The following is a 26,091-nucleotide window of genomic DNA, read 5'->3' on the forward strand; positions in this document are numbered from 1 at the left end:
TCAGTCATCAGATCCCAGAGGTTGGGGACCCCTGGTTTAAAGGTTTTGCTGCTGGTAGAAGAAATAGGATGGCTTTGTTTCTTTTTACATTTTCTGGTTTCATTAAGAAAGGACAAGAAGGCAATATCAAGTGATCAAACAAAATGAGTGTGTGTGTATGTGTGTGTGTGTGTTTAGGTGCTGAGTCCAGGAGTTCCTCATAAGACTTGAGCACCTGCTGCTTTTATCACATAGGGCCACACACTTAGGGGCTTCCCTGGTGGCTCAGTGGTAATAAGAAAAAAAAAAAAAAAACCTGCAAAGCAGGAGCTGCAGAAGATTCAGGTTCGATCCCTTCCCAGGGAAGGAGAGATCCCCTGAATAAGGGCATGGCAACCAACTCCAGTATTCTTGCCTGGAGAATCCCACAGACAGAGGAGCCTGGTGGGCTACAGTCCGACCATGGGGCCGCAAAGAGTCGGACACGACTAAAGCAACTTGGCACCCCCACGCATGCATGCACACATGCCACAAACTTACAGGGTCTTCTGAACCCTCCTACACAAACAGTTGGGTTGACAATGACTTGAGAGGAATTTTTTCTTTGTTCTGGCCTTAGGAGAAGCAACACAGGGTTGCCCAAGTTCCCTTGGGATTCCAGTCCACCAAGGGAACCAGACAGAGCCTAACTGGACTCTCTCCACACTGGGCTCTTTGGGGGTCCCTTTAATGTCCAATGGCCAAAGGTGCAAGGAGACCAAAGGTAACAGATTAATCCTGGTGCTGTATACTGGACACAGAAAAATCTCCTTGTAGGCTTTTCACCATCTAAGAGAGCCCAGTAAAACAAATTCTAACCTTGTGAGTTGTTGCTGAGTCACTAAGTCATGTCTGACTCTTTCATGACCCCATGGACTGTAGCCCGCCAGGCTCCTCTGTTCATGGGATTCTCCAGGCAAGAGTACTGGAGTGGGTTGCCATGCCCTCATCCGGGGATCTTCCCGACCCAGGGATAGAACCTGCATCTCCTGCCCTGGCAGGCTGGTTCTTAACTGTCTGACCCAAGGGAAGCCCAACCTTTGAGTATCTTTTGGTAAATCATGCTCTTAGCACCTTGTCAAACTGCCAGGAAATGGCTATGACTCTTGAAGTTTACAGACTGTTACCAAGGTGTCCAAGAACACTATTTCCATGAGTCAAGGATTTAAGAAGGCATTCCTATCGTTTACATGGATTCAGTGTAACCGTCAGTGGAGTTTGGACTCTGATATGAAGCGGGTAAGATTTATTTAATAACCACTTCCAAGTGCTTTTTAGTCATTCAGCCTTCAAGGGGATTTCTTTGGCAGTTATTTCCTATGTGGGCAACAGAATGAGAGTTCAAGAGGAAATGAAAAGTCATGGCTAAGCAACTGATTATTGTTTCCTGGGCTGTTTCTATGAGAGACCGAGTCTACTTCATCCAGCACCACTCGTCTGAGAGAAAACGGGCATACCCGACACACTACGAAACGGTCTAAGAATAAACTTCAAGTTCAGGGCTTTTCAAACTTGCAGATTGTCCTGTAAGATGAAGGGCTTCTCATCAAAATCAGCGTGTTGTTCTCAGGAGAGGAAGCGGCTGATAAATCACGAAAGGCACAGTGTTAGTTGACAAGAGCTAAACCTTTATTATTTCCATTGATACTTGCTGGGGGGGGCGGGTGCGGGGAGAAAGAGCGGTCAAAGTAGGTACCCCAAAATGAGTGATGACATGGCCCGTAAAGAAGACAGAGGTGACTTAGGGGAAAATGAGTTGTTCCTGGTCTTGAAATGCAGTCTTTGCTGCAGAAGCTGCGCCGTGGTGCTCCGGATAACAGCTGTGTATAAGGAGGCCCTGACGGCAGAAGAAAGGAAGGTACCCTGTCTTCCTGTAGGACCTGAGGCTTCAGCCAAGAGAAGCAGCCAGCTTCCGGCGCTGCTAAGTGAACAAAAGGGTCGTCATCAAAAAGGATGGTGTCTATCCAGGGCTTCATCTGTGCTCCCGGGGAGCAGCCCTACCCGGGGCTGATGCTGTCACTTTAGCTGTCCTCTGGGTCCCCAGCAACTGCCAGGGCAACATCAGCCAAGGACAATCTTACTGCTCAGGCTGACTGAGCACAGGGGTTGGCGGAGGGACAGGTGCTGTCTGTCCTGTGCCTGCAGACAGGGACCCAGCCTCTCTGACAAGCTGAGGATGGAGAGCAAGGGAGGACCGTGTGTTTCTAAATAACCACAGCTCGTTAGGAGATCCCATGAAAAACTACAATGGAACAATTCAGTAAGGATGCTCAGTTTGCTTTTTTTTTTTTTTTAAATGGGACACTCTGTTCTTTGATGATGAGAAACTTCAATGTCACAACTGCACCTTTCCGTGATAAAGTAAGAGTGATTGTTAGGAAGCAGATGACATCTCATTATGAGGAAAAATAAGGGATAAATTATTTTTCATGATCTATTGAAAGGAAAAGAGTGTTTCATCTCCCTCTACCCTCCCCAGCATCTCACTCCCTTCCCCACTAAAAAGAAACAGAAAAACTACAAAATGCAAACACATCTCAGAGGAGATAAAAGAAGAAAAAATGCTTCCAAGCTTAGGAGCTGTCCACCCTTAAAAGGGACAGTAGCACATGCATGAAACAGTTGGGAAACCACACTGACATGCAGACTAGTGGAGCGGGCAGTCCCTAAGGGATTAATTGTACTGTTCTCATCCAGTCTGGGTTGCACGCTTTGTTTTTGAAGTTCTACCATCAGCTTTATGGCAAATCCATGCGTTGTTTTCTAAGGTTTCTGTTCTATGTTGTTTCTTTCCTTTTTTAAAATTAGCTCCATCCCATTAAAAAGAAAATCTAGCTTATTTCTAACAACCTGTAAATATTTTACATCAGGCTAAGGGAAACCTCAAATGACAGAAAACGAATAGAATGTTGCCGAGGTTATGTACTTGATGATTTAATAACCTCAAAAGGGAAATAAATGCAAACAAGTACATGTCATATCACGGGTAAAAGAAAACAGAGTTTAGTTTACCAAACAGTGCTGTGTTTTAAAAACATACCACTCTTGTTTCCACGGTTTTCCCTTTGGACTTACACCTCAACCTCAGTTGCTAAGGAACTGCATATACTGGAGATCAGATTTCTTCTTTATAAACTTGATGCAGTGGTTAAGTCCCAAATGCATTTCGTCTCTTGCCATCTCATTTAGATTTTTGGAAGGAAAGCATTCAAGTTCTATTTCTGATCACTTTCTCTCCCTCTGTGTAATAGTAAGTGATGTAACAAAATAATGATGTAACAAAATCAGAATCCCTTCTGAGTAGGAAATAGCAACCCCCTCCAGTATTCTTGCCTGGAGAATTCCATGGACAGAGGAGCCTGGTGGGCTACAGTCCATGGGGTTGCAAAGAGTTAGACAAGAATGAGCACACATAACAAGGGACTTTCCCCTCCTACAGCATTAAATAGAGAAACAGAGTTTATAAACTATGATTACTAAACTTTATTTGTGCAGAAGTTTTTGCAGGTTATGAGGCTAAATGTTGGGAAAGATTGAAGGTGGGAGAAGAAGGGGACGACAGAGGATCAGATGGTTGGATGGCATCACCAACTCAATGGTCATGAGTGTGGGTAAGCTCTGGGATTTGGCGATGGACAGGGAGGCCTGGCGTGCTGCAGTCCATGGGGTCACAAAGAGTCAGACATGACTGAGTGACTGAACTGAACTGAAGGCTAAATGTTGGAAAGATAGAGGTAGGGAAGGCGAGCTTAATAGCAACAGTGTTTGGTAGCTATCAGACGACTATTACTCCAGTTTTATTCTGTTCCGATCCCATGTTAAAACATGTAATATTGCCATTGCATGACATATAATATGGCATATTCAGAGTGTTTTGGATTGGCCACAACCCACTCTGATGACCCAAAAAGTGCAGAATGCTCTTTCTTAGGAGACAATAGTTAAAATAATAATGCGGTTCTTCACCTCTGGATCTTCTCAGTCTAATTCTTGCCATGGTTGTTCAGGGTTCCTCTGCCCTGGATGAAGAGAGCTGTCAATCAAACAAGGTCCCCGTGCACTGAGATACTGCTCTAATGTCACCTGCCTGTGCATTGCTAATGAGAAGCTGGCCTTTGTGGACTCTCAGGGTTGAGGGTTGGAAGTGGACCCAAGGTCCCCCGGGCACCCTCCCCCACTTCCCTGGGATGATGCGCCTTGTATGGTTAAGACTGTCTCCACATCAGGGGGGCACCCCAGTGGTCACAAATCACCCCTCTTCCTCTCGGGCTGAAATCACCTCCCCGATAAGGCATAGTTCTGTATGTTTTATTTCAGCAGAAAAGGATTTCTCACCCAAACACAAGAATAACTGTTTTTCAAGGTACGCAATCTTCCTGGCATCTACTTAAGACCGCTGACAAGCCCAAATATCAAGTCTGTGCTGTTAGTAATCCCCTCCAGATTCATCACTGTTTCAGCCGCTTCTTGGCTAGGAGAGGAGGGAGGCCAGCATGGTTGTACACTGAGACGCCAGCCCTATCAACCCTGAGCAAATCTCACGTGTCACGTGGCTTATGTTTTCAGGAAGGGGGTTCACTGCACCTAGTTATCTCACTTGTGCCCTTCTGAGGCTCCTGAAAGCTGTAGGAAGGGGAGCCTGGAGCAGATAAAGTAGGTAGGTGGCATCACTTGCCCTCGGGGGTTCATGGGGGGGATGGGGACACAGACATGTAACCATGGAGATGCTGTGGATGGTGGAGATGGACCAAGTGCAGAGGGCAGCAGAGCCTGGAGGCCCCAGGAAGGGTAGAACGAAGGCTGCTCGCTTCTGGAGCTGGCTGCCCTGAAAAGGCAAGAAACTCAGCTGGGGAAACTAATCTTAAATTAATGAATGCTTGGAAAGAAAAAAAAAATCTTAAAAAAGAGAGAGAGACATGATTTATGAAAAGGTGCTGAAAAGCAAGGAAACTGCAAAGTCTTCTAGAAGGTATAGCCAATGAGAGCCCAGGAAGCCCACATGGAGTGGTTTTTTATTTTTTCTTCACTTGATTAGATTTGAAGACAGCGATACTCTGCAGCATAGATAAGGGAAAGGACCAGGAGGCACTCACGTTCAGAGGAGAGAGAGAGAGGCAGGAGGAGACTCTCTGCGTTTGGGGAAGGTAGAGCTGCAGGCAGGGATGCTGAAGGACAGAGCAGTGAATAAACAGGGTAGAGCCAGCAAGTGGCTCTGAACTGCTAAGCCTGGGCTGTGACCCCACTTCAGTGCTGGAGGGGAAGCACGCATCCTCTTCCTGAGGATAGAGCAGACCCTCAAACAGGAAGAAGAGGAGGCTCAGTCCAGGGAGACGCACAGGGAAGGAAGGCGGTCCTCTAGCCGTGGTCTGCTGACCCGAGCATAGATCCCCAACTCCCAGGAGCCCCCTACAGCTCATGCCGATTTCTGTAATGCCAAGACTGGACTCCGTACTCCTCTGTGCTCAAGGGGACCCCTGTGAAGAAGCATCATCCAGGTCACAGAAGGAAGATGGGGCTCCCCTCGGAGAGGGGGGGCAGTGAGGGCTGGGAACCACTGGGTTCTCATGTCCAGGTTCATCTTCCACAGCCATCCCCTGCTGATGGCTTCACATGCTCCCAAAAGGGGTCACCCAATGTGCCCATGGGAGAATATATTTTATAAACTGTAAAGTGCTCTCCAAATGTGAAGTGTATGCCAGGCAAGGGAAAGAGTGATACTCATTTTGTTGCATGAAAATTGAGACCCCCCCCACTAAGTTTGGGGGAGAATGGATACATGTATAGGTATGGCTGAGTCCCTTCACAGTTCACCTGGAGCTATCACAACATGGTCAACTGGCTACACCCCCACAGAAAATGTTTTTGGCGTTAAAAGAAAGAGAGCTGATCATGTGATTTTCATCCTTTCTTTTGTTGATGTCGTGTACCACATTGGTTGATGTGCAAGTGATAAACCACCCTCATAATCCTGGAATAAATCCAACTGGATCATGGAAGAAAAAAAAAAAAACCAACAAAAAGAAAAAGCGAGTCCCCCTCAATCTGAGTTCCCTTGCCAAGTTGATGTTTAATCTCTCTATCCAAAACTTTATTTCCTTCCTTGTCCCCTCTGACCTCAACCCCTTTCTTGTCCCCTCCGACCTTAATCCTGGGCTAATTGAGCACTCATCGACCAGTCAGAAGACTAAAATTGCTGCTGTTAACCGACTGTAATCGCTATTGTAGATATAATCATTAACATACGGACTCAGGTGGCTTCTCCAGAGCAAGATAAGCTAACAGACCCCCCAAGCCATGGAACGCCTGGCCAGAGAAGGCAAGGGGGCGGGGAACACCCGGAACCCCTACAACTACAGCGAAGCAATGGCAGGAGGTGTCCCGAGAAGACGATTAATCCCAGCTTCTTGGTTCTTCCCCTGTAAAATCAGCCCCAGCTCAAAGACCAAGCGGCAGTGCACCTGAGGCTGTCTCCCGCTCCCTTGCCTGATGCCCTGCAATAAACCCTAACTTTGCTGCAGACACTTGCTCTCCGAGTTTGGCTTTCTGTGCTGCAGGCACACCAGTCCTTTCTCATTTACAGCAACCTGAGAAAAGACTATCCATTTCTGCTGAACTTAAAAAAAAAAAAACTGGGTTAAATATTTGTTTTACACCCCCCTTTTAATTTAAGGTATTTATAATGACACTGGCTGACTCTTAGAAAAAGAAAGAAACAAATGTATTTGGATATGTATATATATGTACACACATACAGGGCTTCCGTCATGGCTTAGACAGTAAAGAATCTGCCTGCAATGCAGGAGACCTGGGTTCGATTCCTGGGTGGGGAAGATCCCCTGGAGAAGGGAATGGCGACCCACTCCAGTATTCTTGCCTGGAGAATTCCATGGACAGAGGAGCCTGGGGGGCTGCAGTCCAGGGGGGCGCAAAGAGTCAGGCACAACTGAGCTACTAACACATACATACACACATATATACACACACACACACGGGCTTCCCTTGTAGCTCAGTTGGTAAAGAATCTGCCTGCAATGCAGGAGACCCGGGTTTGATTCCTGGGTCAGGAAGATCCCCTGGAGAAGGGAACTACTACCCACTCCAGTATTCTTGCCTGGAGAATCCCATGGAAAGAGGAGTCTGGTAGGTTCCCAATCCATGGAGTTGTAAGAGTTGGACACAACTAAATCACCACCACCACACACACACTCACTAAAAGTATTTCTTTTACAATATGGATATGGTCCAATTATAGAAAATATTTTCACTTCCCCCAAGTCTCATATCAGTTCTGCGCTTTCTAGTAGCTTATTGGTTTCTTACTATTAAGTGCTGCTTTTTGACTATTTTTCAAGAGGATATCAATTGCAATGAAGGCACAGGTAAGCCCACCTCAATAGATATATATCATAGTTGTTTTAAAATTCTGTTCTCACTAGAAAACTTAGTGACCACACACTTAATTAGAATTTCAATGCCACTTACAGACTAATTACAGAAAAGGAACCATGATACAGGAGTGGCAGGGCCCTTGAAAATTAGCCAGGCACCTAAGACAATTGCCTCTCAGTTGTGTCCGACTCTCTTACGACCACGTGGACTATAGCCTGACGGGCTCCTGTGTCCATTGGATTATCCTGGTAAGAATACTGGAGTGGTGGCTGCTGCTGCTGCTGCTAAATCGCTTTAGACGGGCTCCTGTGTCCATTGGATTATGGTGGTAAGAATACTGGAGTGGTGGCTGCTGCTGCTGCTGCTAAATCGCTTTAGTCGTGTCTGACTCTGTGCAACCCCAGAGACTGTAGCCCACCAGGCTCCCCCGTCCCTGGGATTCTCCAGGCAAGAACACTGGAGTGGGTTGCCATTTCCTTCTCCAATGCATGAAAGTGAAAAGTGAAAGTGAAGTCGCTCAGTCGTGTCTGACTCCTAGTGACCCCATGGACTGCAGCCTACCAGGCTCCTCTGTCCATGGTTAGGTCACAATAAATTAGAGAGCAGGGAGGATGAATTCTGAAGTCCAGGGAGCTACTGATTGTGACCAGCAGAGCAAGTATTTCTCTAGACATAAAGAAATCAGTGTTATTTTCCATATGAAAACGTTTAAAATTCCCTTCCTCGTCCTACTAGCAGGGGAGGCTCACCACTGCAGAGTTCAGATGCCTCCAGGTTACAGGCAGTGGTTTCCCACAAAAGTGGCTGAAGGCACGTGACCTTCATCTTATCCCCATCACCACCCCCACCCCCACCCCGGCTGCCCTGGGTCCCCAGTACCAGCAGGAAGTAGGGGTCCCAGAGCAGTCTACAGGGGCGTCCAGCCTCACACTCTCCGTTTCTGCCACAGTGCATCCAGGAGAATCTGCCCAGTCCCTCCTGTTAATTCCACTCCAGGAAATCTGTTTCACATCTCTTCCAAGTCTTGTCAAGTCATCCTCCAAGGACTGTCAGACACTCCCGTTTATGAGTTCTCCAATGACCATGATCACAGCTAATGAGGCACGAGGATGGAGAAGACATTCTGATTTTAAATTCACCCAGTCTCAAAGGCCCAGGGACCCATCTCTTTCCCTCCCAACTGCCAGCACCTTCCCTACGTTTTACGAAGCCAACTGTTTGTAAAGTTAATTAAGATAAATAATAGTTTTCAGCATCACTGCTTTCACCAATGACTGCTATTCTAACAGCACGATTTTCTACTACTCTTTGGTGCAAACAGATAATATTTTAATAACATTAGGGGTTATGTAACTTTGGTCGAGTGACCTGGAAATCTACCCACAATTTATCATATTATTTTTAGAGCAAAATGTATTCTCAATAAGGTTTATGAATTACAATCAGGCTGTAAGCTGCAGACAATACCAAATACAAACACACAAACGAATATAAAACCATAAAAAGAACCCCTCTAAGGTTGGTCCCCTCTCTGCTGTTTACACAGTAAACATTTACTATACAGAGAGATGGAGCAAAATCATGGAGCCTCATCAAATTTAATTCCAGATGGCACCTCTCTGTTGTCACCAGGCACCAAGTCTAACTGTAATAGTATCCTTAGCACAGTGCGATGATGAAGCAGATAAACATGCTTCCCCCAAAGTCCTAGATGTATTCCAAAGCCAAATATTCAGAAGTGTTTTTGAATTTTCCAATCACTGTTTCCTTAAGGCAAATGGCTGAGAAATGACTGTATTACAATAAAGCATTTTTACATTGTGAAGGAAAAAAATGAATATTCATAGTATTTGCATTTAGGCAAAAAGCTCCCATTTATGGATAATGTAATGGAGTTGCCCCTTCAAGAGGATAGGCAGGAGAGAGAGCAACAAACAGCGGCAACGTGATCTGGATACTATTTATCGCTGTTCCCGCTGTTATGCATAACTTGTCTTCTCTCTCAGGCAAGCAGTTTGAAACATGTCACTAAATCCAGTCGTCAGTGAATTAACATGACTGAGATGGAACTCACCACCAGCTCTTTTAAAGTTGGGTCACATCACCACCGGCTTCATCTCCCAGCCCACCCGATCGGCGGCCAAGGCCGTTTGACTCCAGACATGTTTCTCCTAGCCCTCCCTCCCTGCCCCAACCCTTCTCCAGGTCATCCGCCTCTGTCTCTCTGGTGGTGGCCACAAGAGCATCTAGATCGGTTTCCCCACCTCTGTTCTCACCTCTGTCTCATTCATTAGCCACACTGGAACCAAAGTCACCTTTTCAAATAGGGAAATCCAAGCAAACCACACCCCCACTGAGAACTCTTCAAAATTCCCCACTGCCCTAATGATCAAGGCAGAACTTCTTACCCTGACTGAGTGGGTCCTCCCTGGTCTGGGTTCTGTTCACCTTGCCACCTGCCCTCCTGCCTGCTCCTGGCTTGTCCCGTGTCCCAGTCATACCAAGCATCTACCATTTTGTACCTGGAATTCTCTTGCTTTCCAGAAGACAGGACACGTCACTATCTCTAGATCTCTGGTCTCAGCTTGACCTGACACTTAGGGTCCTGGGGTAAACACCCTATTCTTCTTCTATCTCAGACTTGATCACATTCTCTGATAGCTGCCTGCCTGCTTGCCTTTCTGGATTAATTACTGCACCAGCAAGGGCTGAGTCAGTCCTTTTTCCTATTTCATCTTCAGTGACTAGCACCAGACCTGCCACATCGCAGGTGTTCAAGAAACGCCTGTTGAAGGAACATATTCATGAAGACCCCCTTGCTCACTGTGTTCCATATTATCTATTAATAGTGAAAACGATTCTCCATTTAATAGTGAAAACACTCCAAAATTATATACTAAGCACCTAAGAAAGAGGTGCTCATTAAGCAGCCCCCCTACTTAGTTTCAATCTTGATGTGTTACTGCCAGAAAGTGAAATTTGCTCAGTGGTGTTTGACTCTTTGCGACCCCATGGATTATATATAGCCAATGGGATTCTCCAGGCCAGAATACTGGAGTGGGTAGCCATTTCCTTCTCCAGAGGAACTTCCTGACCCAGGAATCAAACCAGGGTCTCCTGCATTGCAGGTGGATTCTTTTCCATCTGAGCTACCAGGGAAGCCTTTTGCAAAAGGCTTGGTCCTGTTTGTATGTAGATTAGAGAAGCAGTGAGTCGTCCCTGTAGCCACCCTCCCCCAAATCTGTGCCAAACAGCCACCTATGATTAAGAGCAAATGGAAATTTAACCTGTCATTTCAAAAAGCACACTACCTAAGCCTTAGTAACTCAACTAAAACCAAAGAAAAAAAAGTACTACTGAGTAGATCCAGTTGTAAACATCTTTCCCCCAAAGTGGGGGAACCCAGCAGAAGTATTGCTGATACACATGTTGTAAAAGCCAAGTATTTCCAGCATCTGTCCTCTAGCATACTTCTGCTTGCCCCTAACTGGCCCTAGTTTAACAAGTCCCCTTAATGCGAGGCACAAATTCAATACAAGGGAAGAAAGGTCAGCTCTAGTCAGGGATGGGTGAAAATAAACAGGCGTAGCAGAAGCCTGCCTGGAGTAAAGCCCTAGCATATTGCTTTACATATTTTTAAAAGCTCTTCATATCTTTCAAAGCTCTTTTGTGTCCAGTGTCTGTGTGGTCTTCACTTTCAAAAGAAGGGATGGAAACCCTTTATACCCATTTAACAGCTGGGAAAACTGAAGGCCCCAGAAATCAAGGCCTTTGCTCAAGGTCACAGAGCTGGGGGGGCGGTACACAGACAAAGGAGGTCATGTCCAGGGGCCCTGGCAGAAGTGGAAGTTCTTTCTCTCAGCCACGCTGAGGTCAGCTTGTAGCACTGCTAGAAACTAGAGTAGAGAAGCCGCAGGAATCCAGTGCATCTCTCAATCAGCCTGAACCATCTCCCTCGGTCCGCGCTGCCCCTTTTCTCCAAAGTGGACTCTAAATAGCAAGATGATTGGGTTAAAGGAAGAAGTCATAGTCAAGGAAAGCAGAAAAGAGAGGAGGACCTTTTATCTTCCCTTTCCCCTAAATATCACTAGCTTCGCCCTTCCTTAGAACACAGGCAACTCCAAACATTCTCCTCTGAGACTCTAGGCATGAGCCACCGGTCAGAGGAGCCTGGTGGCTCTGCAGAGGCTGAATGACTGGCACAGCTATTCAACCTGTTCATCTTTAAAGTAGGGGTGGGGACACACCCATGGTACACACCAGGTGCCTCAGGCAGGACCTGACACCTTGGAAGATGGGTTAATTTTTCTTCCCTCTCCCACGAACTCACACAAGAAGTTTGGGAAGCACACTTCTTAAGCATCACTGAATTCATCAAAAATTTAAAAAAGGCACTTTTCTCTGCCTTGAAACCTACAGGGACAGGTATCTTCCCAGACGTACAAGAGTAAAACCAACTCACTCCTCTTCCTTCCTGCGCTCCTGTCCAGCCCCAAGTGGGGGCATGGTTGAACTTCCCTGGTGGCTCAGACAGCAAAGAATCTGCCTGAAATGTAGGAGACATAGGTTCGATCTCTATCTAGGTCAGGAAGATTCTGTAGAGAAGGAAATGGCAACCCTCTCCAGGACTCCAGCCTGGAGAATTCCATGGATAGAGGAGCCTGGCGGGCTACAGTCCCTGGGGTGGCAAAGAGTTGGACACGACTAAGCGACTAACTCTTTCACTTTGGGCAGTGAACATATTGATACGTGCTTCCTGGAAAGAATGTATGGCCTGAAAGAGTTTCAGAGTATTACATGATGAAACACTGAATTGATCTCTTGGCATTTAAAACATGCTTTTAATATAAGAAGTCACGTAGCTTTGAGAGAACTAGAATGCCAGATCTAGCAACGAGGGTGGGAAGGCCTGCTCGGGATGGGGCCACATCCAGTGGGCGCCGACAGCCGTGTGGTGTCACACGCATGGGGAAGCCTTTGAAAAGTGGCACAAACCCGCAAGCATTTCTAGTGTTAATCCAAAGAGATAATCAGAAACACAGATTCCTGAACAAACACGCTTCAGAGCACTGTTCATAATAGAATGAAACAGAAATCTAGCCAGAGAGGATCAGTTAATCTGGGAAAGGTGTATCCTTGTGAAAGAATGCCATCTGAGATGAATACTGAAAAATCAAGGAAAACTTGCCTCTGAGGTGAAATGGAAAGAGGTTACAATTTTGTTTTAGAATATATAGATAGATATATATAGATATATATATAGATAGAAAAGAGATGAGAAGGACAAGCACTAAAATAACAAACAACACTAGTTCTGGGGGGGGGTGTCTAGAGATTACGTTATATATTTTTATTTTCTTCTCTATGAAGAAAAGTGAAAGTGTTAGTTGCTCAGTCATGTCTAACTCTTTGTGACCCCATGGACTGTAGCCCGCTGGGCTCCTACGTCCATGGGATTCTCCAGGCAAGACTACTGGAGTGGGTTGCCATTTCCTCCTCCAGGGGATCTTCCCCACCCAAGGATTGAACCCGGGTCTCCTGCATTATAGGCAGATTCTTTACCATCTGAGCTATCAGGGAAGCCCTTTCTTTTCTATACTTTTATTTTCCTTCTTTATACAATGACTATAACTAGAATACAGAGAAGGCCATGGCAATCCACTCCAGTACTCTTGCTTGGAAAATCCATGGAGGAGCCTGGTGGGCTGCAGTCCATGGGGTCAGTAAGAGTTGGACATGACTGAGCGACTTCCCTTTCCCTTTTCACTTTCATGCATTGGAGAAGGAAATGGCAACCCACTCCAGTGTTCTTGCCTGGAGAATCCCAGGGACGGGAGAGCCTGGTGGGCTGCCGTCTATGGGGTCGCACAGAGTCGGTCACGACTGAAGTGACTTAGCAGCAGCAGCAGCATAACTAAGAATAAAATTAATAAACTTTTTTTTAAAAAAAGAGAGGCCCTCTTCAAAACCCATTGGCTTTCTGAGCAGCTTAGGCAGTTCATGAAAATTTTAAAATTTTGAAAAAATATACATAACATAAAATTTATCATGTTTAAAGCAGCGGTCCCCAACTTCTCTGGCACCAGGGACTGGTTTTGTGGAAGACAATCTTTTCCACAGATGGGGTGCGGTGGGGGAAGATGGTTGTGGAATGACTCAAGCGCATTATGTTTATTGTCACTTTATTTCTATTATTCTTACATCAGCTCCACCTCAGATCATCAGGCATTACGATCTCGGAGGCTGAGGATCCCTGATTTAAAGTGTGCAGTTCAGTGGAATTAACTGCATTCACAGTATTATCTAACCATCACCACCATCCATCTCAGAACTTTGTCATCCCAAACTGAAACTCGGCACCCATAAACAATAGCTTAAATTCCTCCCTCCCTGAAACCCTAGTAACTGCTAGTCCACCCCCTGCCTCTATGACATGACTATTTGAGGTGCTGCATATAGGTGGAGGCATCTACACACACAAAAGCATGTCCTTTTGTGTCTGGCTTATTTCACAGAGCGTAACATTGGAGAAGACAATGGCACCCCACTCCAGTACTCTTGCTTGGAAAATCCCAAGGATGGAGGAGCCTGGTGGGCTACAGTCCATGGGGTCGCTAAGAGTCGGACACGACTGAGCGACTTCACTTTCACTTTTCACTTTCATGCACTGGAGAAGGAAATGGCAACCCACTCCAGTATTCTTGCCTGGAGAATCCCAGGGACGGGGGCGCCTGGTGGGCTGCTGTCTATGGGATCACACAGAGTCAGACACAACTGAAGCGACTTAGCAGCAGCAGCAGCAGCAACATCAGCAAAGTTCATCCATGCTGTCGCATACATCATGATTTCATTTCTACTGTAGGGCTGGAAAGCATCCATTGTATGTACGTACCACATTTCATTTTATGATGCCAGCTTTCTAACCAGACTTTAATTTTTAAGCATATCTGAAAATCAAAATGATCATATAACTGACGGATGTACATTCACTGAAGAATTAAAAACACCAAATAGTACAAAATAAGGAGAAAAGTTACTTTACACAGAGAGTCAAATTGTCCACCTGCCTTAAACCCACTAAAATCCACAAGATTGAGCCTTTTTTTTTTTTTTGGTAGCAGCAGCAGCAGGAAAGAGTCACAGGGCTATGGACTGTAATTACAACGAGCAGCCTCAAACTCAGTTATCTGGGACTGAAGGCATGCGTGTCGCTTTGTCCGAGCGATTAAAAAGGCTCCCGCAGCACTTGGAACAGCAGCTGGCCCCTGGGAGAGGGGTACCAGAAACCTTCTGGGCTGATGGAAACACTCCCTATTTTGACTGGTGTGTGTGTGTTTAGTTGCTCAGTTGTGCACAACTCTTTGCGACCCTTTGGACTAAAGCCCAACAGGTTCCTCTGTCCATGGGATTTTTCAGGCAAGAATACTGGAGCAGGTTGCCATATTGTCTTCTGGGGGATCTTCCTGATCCAGGGACTGAACTCACATCTCCTGGGTCTCCTGCATTGCAGGTAGACTCTATACCCACTGAACCATCAGGGTGTGGGTTATATACGGGTATACATTTGTCATCGGTCAAAACTCATGGACCTGTTCACGTAAGATCTGTACACTTCATTGCATATAAATGGAAAAAGGAAAGAAAAACAGCCTCCTCCCCTGAAAGAGGACAGATGAAGCCTAAAAGCAATGAATCATGAATTTTAGGAAAACAAAAGTGGTTCTGCATCTCAGCCACCAGTCGCTCGGGGCCCTTCAATGGATCTTTGGAACTAAGTCCAGGCTCCTAAAACACTGGCTCATCCAGGGAAGCCTGGTAAACACTTGGACTAAACTGCCAATGGCACCAGGGAGCCTCACTGGGTTTGGTAAACAGCCCAAGAGGTGTGAGATGCAGGTGGTGTTGACATGGAAAGATGTGAGGCTCAGTGTGGGAGGCCGGGAGGTCCACCCTGACCTCACGTGGGACTCCAGGTGATGCAACGCTACAAAAGCAATGGGAGGGGGTGGAACCATAACCGTCCCACGAAAAAACAAGCTCCCCGGGAGAGCTCCAGGGAAACAGAAGTGAATGTGAGTCTAAAGCAGAGCAGAGACCTCTGACTCCCTGTTTTGGATCAAGTGGGTAGCAAGGGGTCTTTTCAGTTGCCTCTGCATTGGATTTGGCTAGGATCCTGAAGAGGTAACAGCTACCACTCTCTTATGAAGCATCGTTATTTGTTGCTCTCCACCGCGCTGTCTGTCGTTATAAAATGTCAAGTTTAGGCCACACATTGTGGGAGGCAGCTGTGTCCCAGCCACGGCGAATTTCCTGCCAAGCCATTTAAAGGAGTCAGATGACTTTTTTTCTCTTTTTTTGTAATCTGCTATTTTAGATTCTCCGCATCACCATTGCCCTGTGTTAAAATGCATGACCCAGTGGCCAACAGATCTTGGGACTGTTTATGAAGCAGCAGTCAATAGTATATATACTTCTTATTATCCTAAAGACCCCTCTGAAAACACTAAACAGCCACACCTATGCCAATTGGCAAATGAAAAAAATGATAGTCTGGGACTCAGAAACTTCCCTAGACTTAATGGTATATTTTTTTTTAAAAAAAAAAAGAGTAAAAACTGAGCAGGGATGCTGACAAGCTTATTGATGTGGGCTCATTATTATTTGGCTTTCCCTGGGCAGCTCCTTGGAAGAAAAGTTATGACCAACCTAGATAGCATATTGAAAAGCAGAGACATTACTTTGCCAACTAAGGTCTGTCTAGTCAAGGCTATGGTTTTTCCTGTGGTCATGTATGGATGTGAGAGTTGGACTGTGAAGAAAGCTGAGCGCTGAAGACTTGATGCTTTTGAACTGTGGTGTTGGAGAAGACTCTTGAGAGTCCCTTGGACTGCAAGGAGATCCAACCAGTCCATTCTGAAGGAGATCAGCCCTGGGATTTCTTTGGAAGGAATAATGCTAAAGCTGAAGCTCCAGTACTTTGGCCACCTCTTGTGAAGAGGTGACTCACTGGAAAAGACTTCGATGCTGGGAGGGATTGGGGGCAGGAGGAGGAGGGGACGATGGAGGATGAGATGGCTGGATGGCATCACTGACTCGATGGACGTGAGTCTGAGTGAACTCTGGGAGTTGGTGATGAACAGGGAGGCCTGGTGTGCTGCGATTCATGGGGTCGCAGAGAGTAGGACACGACTGAGCGACTGAACTGAACTGGGCAGCTCAGTGGTAAAGAATCTACCTGTCATACAGAAGCTGCAAGAGGTGTGGGTTCAATCCCTGGGTCAGGAAGATCCCCTGGAGGAGGAAATGGCTACCCACTCCAGTATTCTTGCCTGGAGAATCCCGTGGACAGAGGAGCCTGGCGGGTTACAGTCCACAGGGTTGCAAAGAGTTGGGCACGCCTGAATCGACTTAGCAAACATGCATTATTCTTTAGTTAAGAAAATCAGGAGTGACCGGCTCTCACCATGTAAATGCTTATGCTGGACCACAATCCTAAAATTTCCCCCACCCAAACCAACCCTTCCTGTGCGCCTCACAAGGCAAGTCACCTTTACTTCTGATATCCTGGGAAGATCACGGCCACAGAGCCAGCTCCTGTCCCTCTCATCCTGGCTTAGTTTGCTCCTTTCATCTGCTGGTAAACATTCTGCGTTCCAACCGTTTAGTTCCAATTGCATGCCCTGAGGAGTCTCAGCCTCACGTTTCTAGTCATCCTTGAAAGTTCTCAGCCAGAGTCCTACTTTTGCTGTTCACTTCCTCCCAGCCTGGAGTCATAGGTTCCCCAGGGCCAGCCGCAGTCCCCATCCAGGCGGGATGAAAACGGGTGCACTGTAGCCAGACAGAGGAGGCTCAGGACATGTGCTGAGAATGTGGGCAAGGAGGTACCTCTTGCCTCCTTATGCCAGAGAAGAAGGAGCCATCCACCAGCCCCTCACCCACCCCAAGGTTGGGGACAGAAACGTGGACTCATTTTGGTAAGAGGACTGTTCGTTCATACTGACAAACTCATTTACAGGAAAACAACCCTGCAACAGCACCAGGCGTCAGTCTCACGGAAAGTCTCGCCAATCTTGTGACATCAAAACCCCATGAAAAATGTAAAAGCCGGCTAGACCCTGTGAGCTGTAACTCAGACCAGTAGAAATGAAGCTGGTCCATTTGCCCTTGGGACCATGTGGCATTTCCTGGACCAGATATACACGCTCATTATCTAGTGGAATAAATACCACCTTTGCTCTGACAAATAAGTAAGTTTTTTCCAAGATGGACTTGGAAAACATTTTTGGCATGGAGAAGCAACTATATAGAACCAGAAAGTTGTGATGCAGAAATCGTCAGCTGACTTGAGATAACTGCAGTCTTGGTCATTATAAGCTCATTTGTTCTCAGCATTGTGAATGGTACTTGGTTGTTGGCATTGCAGCTGAATGACCCCCAAACCATGGAAACAGCAAAAATAAAACAGAGGGACTTGCTTGATGGTCCAGTGGTTAAACTCCAATCTTCCAGTGAAAGGGGCATAGGTTTGATCCCTGGTTAGGGAACTAAGGGGTTTTCCAGGTGGTACGAGTGGTAAAGAACCCACCTGCCAAAGCAGAAGACACATGAGATGTGGGTTTGATCCCTGGGTCAGGAGGATCTCTTGGAGCATGCAACCCACTCTACTATTCTTGCCCAGAAAATTCCATGGACAAAGGAGCCTGGCAAGCTACAGTCCATGGGGTTGCAAAGAGCTGGACACGACTCACGGACACATGCACGCAGGAGGCATGAGCAAAAACGTGTATTAAAAAACAAAACAAAACAAAACACGGGAACAAAACCTGGGGTTTATATGGCTTGATATGAAGTCCACTAATTCGCCTTCCTGTGACTTCTTTTCTCGTCCCTATGGTGGTTTACTCGCTAAGGCGTGTCCGACTCTTGTAGCCGGCCAGGCCCCTCTGTCCATGGGATTCTCATCTCTACAGATGGGTGGTATCCACTTTGGGGACAGGAGAGTTTAGAGAGAAGGAGGCAGGGGAGACAAGCCATGAGAACTACCTCTTCACAGCTTACTATTTCATCGCCAAGACCACACACTCACTGTGCGCTACTTAGAGTGCTGAACACCTCGCTTCACGTTATCACAAACTGCAGCGTACAATGAGGCGTCTTGCTCTGTGATGCTCTGACTGCAAAAGTGTTTCCTGTATGTTTTCTCAACTGATGTGACCTGCTTTGAGAGCAGGGCCTGTGTCAAATGGTTCCCTTATTCAAATGTCATCTACCAGACTCTAGAATCTAGAATCTCTCTAGAAGAGAAACAAAATTAGGCCAGGGCGGGAGGGCTAGTGTCACAAAGTATATATCCTTTTTTTTTTTTTTTCCCCCAAGGGAGGCCTCCAAAATTATATATTCTTCATTTTTGTTGCATGGACTTCTAATGGATTTTAGTTTCTGGGGTCCAGGGCAGATCCAAAGCAGAAAATGAAAAAGCAAGTATTCAACATGTACTTGCTATTTTCATTCATTATTATCTTATTATTTTTATTTTATCAGTCAGTGCCAAACTTGTTGTTAAGTATTTTGAATATCACCTGTCAGTGGATATCTTGTCAGCTGACTGCCCTGCACAACATTCACAAGCCACCAGAAAGATGCTCTTTGTGCTTTGCATACAGCATTTAATATGTTAGAAAAATGTGCAATATAGCTTTCCAGCAATAACAATCTCATGCGACCAAAAGAAAACCAGCGATCTGCATTTTAAGGGATAAGCTTCAATTATCAAGAAAATGCACTCACAGAGAGCTCATATCCAGAAAACGCAGCATTGTGGCATCCCCTCATCGACTAATTAAGTCACAGGTGCTAAAAAAAATTACCGAATTGATTTTTTTAAATGTAGACATGACCCAAGTCACTCTGGTATAAGTTTAATGAGTTTATTCTGACTTACACAGGACATTAAAGGATGACTTTCCACATATGACCTCTCGCCTCTCATTCCAACATAATCTACCCCATTGCCCCAGATCAGACAAGGGAGAGCAAAAAGACATGGAAATCTGGCCACAAATATGAAACTGGGCTTGTCACATCAAAAAGTAAAATGGTACCATAAATATTATTATTATTATTTATTATATATTACTATTATTATTTGGTAGACTTTTAAAACTGCTTTTAAAGAATTTGATGTATTACTAGAAAAAGATTTAGATATTGTCTTGACGCATGAAGTATTAGATTACCTTCTGAAGGAAGAAGTGTTCTGACAAAGTAGTAGTTAGGTTGCTCATCAAACCACCCCAATAAATAAATGAGTAAAGAAAAGAACCACAAGATTATATCTTTGAGGTTCTAGAAATAATCTACTTACCTAAGTGCAATGAAAGAGAGGTACTTTAAATGCAGATACATCAGTATATCTAAAGGAAACTGGGAAAACACAGTGCAGAAGTAACTGTCAATTGAACTAAGGAGGGCCACAGTGTCCTTGACTAAATACAGACTGCCAGTGACCTCATTTTCTATGTATGAATGAGAAACTGAAATAGGCATCAACTTATGCCAGGCATAAAGCCCAAGGCAATCAGAGAAAACACATTATCTACCTATTACACAAAGATGTCCACTAAGTTTACACTGGAAAAAGCAAACAAAAAAACCTCAACATTTAAACAATAGGAGAATATACAGCAAAGGAAATTATGCATGTTCACACAATAACAAATTTATGCTGCTATTTCAAACCACAGTTAAATACTTTAAGTGACATGGGGAAAATACCTGTGAGTTCTGTGAAACATACACACATATATATATGTATATATATCTCCTTAATTATGTAAAAAAAAAAAAGGCAGGAGATATCTGAAATATTATAGGGGTTTTTCTTCACAGCAGCATTAGAGGTAACTTACATTTTCCCCCATTTTTTAAAATATGTAACCAAACTTTGGGGGCTTCCCAGGTGGCACAGTGGTAAAGAATCCACCTACCAATGCCGGAAATGCAAGAGACTGGTTCAATCCTTGGGTCAGGAAGATCATCTGGAGAAAGAAATGGCAACCCACTCCAGTATTCTTCCCTGGAAAATCCCATGGACAGAGGAGCCTGGTGGGCTAGAGTCCATGGGTTCGCAAAGAGTGGAACCTGGCTGAGCCCACAAGCAAACCAAACTTTAAATGGCATATGTTACTTTACTAATTCAAAAACATAAATGCTGTTTTGAGAGTTAGTCCAAGAGTATAGAATAGACTGAAGGAGGAAAAACGTCTCTCACCTACAGTTACTTAGAAACTCATTCTGGGATCTCCTTTTCTGTCAGTACTTTGGAAAGTGAAACAAGCAATGGACAAACTTTTGTTATTACTGAGGACAAGCTCTGCCTGGGGAGCTCTTCCATCACTTAGTGACCTTGGATGAAGTGGCCAGTACCATGTACAACATTCACTTAAAAACACTCCCATACCTCCTGGAGACCTTTTTAAAACTGGGGTGGGCTGGAGCTCATTTCTCTACTAGTAGACAAGGGGAATATTTATTAAGCTACTTTTCTGGGGCTTCTCTCTCTCTCTCTTTTTTCCCCCCATTTTGTGATGTTAGTAATTTGAAACCCTCTTACACCATGGAAACCTAACTAAAGGTTTCACAAGTAAGAAAGGGGGCTGGGGAAACGTGAAACATTCCTGTCACACATCTTACTCTAGTAATTAACAATTCATATGCAAAACTCTTTGCTCACAGATAACTTGGGTCTTTCCTGTGTCATACTGGACCCAACCAGATTGATTGATTCACTCAGGGTTATCTGAAATAACCTGCAATAACAAGTAATCACTTGGGTGTCAAACTGCCTGGCATGGAGCAAAACATGTTTCTTCCTCAGTGAGAACAACGTCATCTTTTTTCTCTTTCAAGTCTCCCCAGCCAAGCCATCCTTAACATTTTAAGTGTCATGGCACGTGTGTGTGCTAAGTCACTTCAGTCATGTCTTTGCAACGTCATGGACTGTGGCCCTCCAGGCTCTTCTGTCCATGGGATTTTCCAGGCAAGAATACAGGAGTGGGTGGCGTACCCTCCTCCAGGGGCTCTTACCCACCCAGGAATCAAACCCGTGTCTCTTAGGTCTCTAGCATTAGCAGGAGGGCTCTTTACCAATAGTGCCACCTTTAATTGTCAATAGATACCCTAAAAAATGAATTACTGATTTAGTCTACATGATTTGGTGAACTTGGCTTTTAAGGAATTCAGGGACTTTGTATCAAGTTTGATTTTAAACAGAAATCATAGCCCTCTGAATACGGTGACATCAAATGGACATCTGCAGACACTTCTGTCTCTGCATCTTCCATCTTTCCTTAGCAATCTGTATTGCTCAGATGATAAAGACTAAGTGATTTATACACAATTTGGGGCAATATCACTTGTTTCTTCCCTTTTCCCCTCACTTTTAACCAAAGGCTATGCCAACCTCATCAAAGTAAGATACAGCATTGATTTATTTAATGATCTAGATAATTGGGCCTTTCTTATGTGACCCTCTTGGTCACAATCTCCCTTTTCTGAAAGACCTTGTTATGACCATCCTACATCTGTTGAGTCTTTTGAAATTCAAAATATGACAGCTAAGATTACATCTAAACCAAGGCTGGGACTTAGAAAAGTCAGAAGTTGCTTCTAAATTTCTAAGAAAACTCCTGGGGTGGCTCTCAGTGCATAAGCAGAGACCAGAATGGCTAAGGGCCAGGGAGATGTGGTTTGAACCCTGACTCTGTCCTGCACTGTCTGTATGAACTTATGCCTTAACACGCCTAGGCCTCTTATTCTTTCCCCATATATAACATGTGCTGAGACGTTACAAATACAAATGAGGTGCTCGGTGAATGGAAGCAATGAATCCTTTTGATTTTTAATCTGTAAAAATAGAGATTAAATGATAATTTCACATATAGTACAATTTTCATAAAGTGTTCGACATACCTAAAGGGTTCTCCAAACATTATTCTAGTTTCTGCAGTAAGGGATGTGTTCTCTTTTTTTCTTTCTTCTTCTTCCTTTTGGTGCACTGCAGGGCATGTGGGATCTTAGTTCCCTGACTAGGGGTCAAACCCTTGCTCCCTGCATTGTAATCTCAGAGTCTTAACCACTGGACCATCAGGGAAGTCCATTTTTTTCTATGATGCCTATGCTTAATATTAAGAAGCAGGTCATTCTATTCCATATAGCCTTTTATTTTTTTCCAGTGTAGAATTCAACACGTGCCCCGACCTCCAAATTACTGCCACCATCAAAATGGAAAAGTGTGATGAAAGATCTTGTTAGAATAAATATTCCATAACATTCGGGTTTCTTCCTTGGCTGACCTTAACATTACAGGGAAAGTTATACAAAACAGATAATGTTCCTGGAAAACCATCAGGAGGCCCTGGATGGACTGTCACAGGCTTTTTTGCAGAGCCCTCCCTCCAGCACTAACAGCTCTGAGATGACTGTGATAACTTCACATGGTCACATGGGCAGCTTATTCGAATTTCAGTGGAACTGTGCATATAGCTGGATTTTCATTTTAAGAGTTCTGTCCACATTTTCTACAGAAACCACAAACGAAGATGTTTACGAGCAGAAAAACCGTCACCTAAGAAACATTTTAAATGATTTCAGTATCCTTTCATTCTTGAGACTTAAAAGTGAGTGAGATGCTTTATTTTTTAATTTTGGGTTTCTTCATCCTCTCGAAAGCTTGGGAACCAGGGGCTGTTCTGACCTTTGGACACCCATGTCACCTGCCTACTTGAGGATTAGTAAATTACTGAAATGTGAATCACTGTTCACCCAGAGCAAGGTGTAACACACCTGCCTGCTTGGGAAGAAGGTAGAAACCTACATGTGTCCATCTGTCTAGAGAACTAGATAAGACTCCGTGTCAAGAGCTGCATACTTTCAGAAGTCTAAAGTAGACCCATATTTGCATATAATAGGATCATTTTTCCTCCTCTTCATTGTGCCTCAAAGCAGTTGGGCTAAAATGTTCTTTTATTCACAACCCACCTAAGATGCAGTCACTCTTTAGCTCACACTGTTATTCTTCCCCTTCAGTTTTACAGTAAGAAAAAGTCAGTTTTGTTCTTTGCACCCTACCCTGTTTTGTCAAATTATCATCTGATGCCGGAAGGCAAAGCAAGGTTTTGGAAACATTTCAATTTCTTCCCTCCATCTCTCTACCCTCAACTCTGTAAACTATCTCCACCACCAGGCAGCCTGTAACCTCATAAATACACTGGCACTTAAGGGATAAGGGCCTCAAAAAAAAAAAAAAAAAAACCACCAAACAAACACTTGTTGATAAAACTTGCTTCTATGAAACAAGATGACTCTTTCAGCACTTTGCTTATGTCACCTACAGGGAAGAGCTTAGCGTCTCAAGGATGAGTTTCAATTAGACCCACCAGGATAGACCGCTTGTATGACTTCTTTTATGTCTAGCCTCCCTTTTATGATCTCAGGGAGACTCCTATCTTTACACTAAAATAAAATTCTTAGTTATATCACCTTGCATTAAATCAAGGCAAATATGAGGCAACACTGTGGTATGTTTCAGGCGGTTTAATTATGGCAAAGAACACTCATTTCTCCCAGTTATCCCTATAACACACACACAAACACACACACACAGACACACATACACAGACACATACACACACACACACACACACACACACACACACACACAGGCACTACAGTGCAGCTCCAAGAAGATAAGAAAATAGTAAAAGGTTAAGGTGAACACATTGAACTTAACTTACCTAAAATGTGCAATGTAATAAGTTCAGGCCTAAAAACCTTTCCAAATTTTAGAGGAAATGCCCAGAGTCACCACTTAATTATGCAAGAAGGGGAGGGGAAAGGGAAAGGTGGAGCCCTTGGGGGCCCCTAGGGAGGTGCTGGCAGAGCAAAGTGGCAACAGAAAAGACATAATATTTCATCAAAAGAACTAGGCTGGCTTTCTAGCTAGACAGAGGTCTCCAGAGGCTTTGCTACATTGTGAACACTTGTCCGCAATAAAATTTCAAGTAAAAAAGTAGCTTTTAAGGTGGGCTAAGCAGTCGGTAGCTAAACAGTTGCATTCAGTCAAAAGTTCTGAGCACAGAGAGACAAAGGCAAGCAGATACTCACCAAAAGGAGGAGTCAAATGTATCCCCTTTTAAAAAACTATTTGTTTAAAAATTTTTTTTAACTAAAGGTGCATCTAAATTGATGCTTTTTCTATACAAACATCCTTTCAAGTCTCGACTTAAAGGAAAAGAAATACGATAGGACAATGGCAGGTGCTGCTCAGTCACTCCCCGGGCCATTCAGACATCTGCCCATCAAGGAGACAGGTGCTGCCCCTCCCCCCAACACTCTTCCCAGCCTTAAAAACGCAACCGCATCCCGCAGGAGGCCTGTGAAAACGGTCCCCACCGGCGGAGTGGGGAGTGCCAAGCACCAAAGCCCCGCTGCTAGAGTCTGCAGCGCTCGATTTGCAATGACGCCATATGGAGAGAAATGGGGGAAAACAAGAAAAAGAAACAAGGATGAGAAGGCAACAAACAAAAATGTGCGCCCCTTCTTTGGTGATCCAAGACGGCGGGGGGGGGGAAGAAACCCCAAACTAGAGATGGCCAATGGCTGGCTTATCAGAACACATCTGGGACACCTCTAATCCATACATGAGCTTAAAAAAAAAAAAAAAAAAAACTTGTAGTACCTGGGAAATCAACTTGAACACATTCTAATGCAAAATCCCCCCCATCATCACCATCACCACAAACTCGGGATAAATAAAACCGCTGGCACTCAAGCTATTAGAAACTACATTTTACTCACAAACCAGAGGTTTACATAATCACAAATTACATAATACTCCTTCCGTGCACGAAAAACCTTTCTATAGGTGAAGCTCCAAGCCCTCCGGCTTTTTCACGTTTTCCAAGGAGAGCTGGAAAAGTCTGCTGAATAATTGGGGGGGGGGAGCGGAGAGGAGGAGGAATGGAATGCCAGAAAGTCATCTTTGACAAGCTGTCAACCCCACCAAATGTTCTAGGATTTTAAAAAGAGCCTCGTGGAGCAGGTGACTCGCCTCTGTCCCCATCCACTAAATGCCCGGGCATCTGAGGCCAAGGCAGAGAGGGAGCAAGGAGCTGGGCGCGGGGCGCAGAGTGTGGGGCGTCGCTGTCCGGTGGGGGGAGGGTGGTGGTGGTCGGGGCTTACCTGCTCCCCGAAGTCGATGGCTATGTTGGTGATACCCAGGGGCACCAGGAACCGGATCAGGGGCCAGTAGTGCGTGAGCGCCGGGAATTTCACCATAGTCCCCGCCGTGGGCTGACCCCACACACATCTGCCGCCGCGAGGGGACTGTGCCGGGAGGCGCGGGCCGGGCGGGGGCGCGGGAGGACGCGGAGGCCGGGTCCGGAGGGGCCTCGGGGCGGCGGCGGCTCCTCCTCGCGGCTGCGGCGCCCTCTCTCCAAGCGCGGCTGCTCTAGCAGGAGATCCTCAAGCTCAAGTCCATCCCTGCTGCCCTCCCACACAACAAAGATCTGCCGGGAAAAAAAAGAGGAGGGACAGCAGCGGCGGCGGCGGCGGCGGCGGCGGCAGCGGCGGGAGGCTCTGCTGACAGCGGCTCCATTATAAGCGCTTTGGGCCCGGAAATAAATA

At 45.3% G+C, this 26,091-nt stretch overlaps 1 protein-coding gene across 1 annotated transcript in view; it reads right to left on the reverse strand.

The window, feature by feature from the left end:
• Positions 1-26,091, reverse strand: part of ANKH (ANKH inorganic pyrophosphate transport regulator) — a 167,032-nt gene extending 140,941 nt beyond the window's left edge. Inside the window, exon 1 of the mRNA XM_040262251.1 lies at positions 25,648-26,091. Coding sequence (XP_040118185.1) covers positions 25,648-25,743 — 96 coding nt within the window. The 5' untranslated portion in view covers positions 25,744-26,091. The remainder of the gene's footprint in view (positions 1-25,647) is intronic.

This window comes from Oryx dammah, unplaced genomic scaffold (assembly GCF_014754425.2).
Source record: "Oryx dammah isolate SB20612 unplaced genomic scaffold, SCBI_Odam_1.1 HiC_scaffold_20, whole genome shotgun sequence".
NCBI lineage: Eukaryota > Metazoa > Chordata > Mammalia > Artiodactyla > Bovidae > Oryx > Oryx dammah.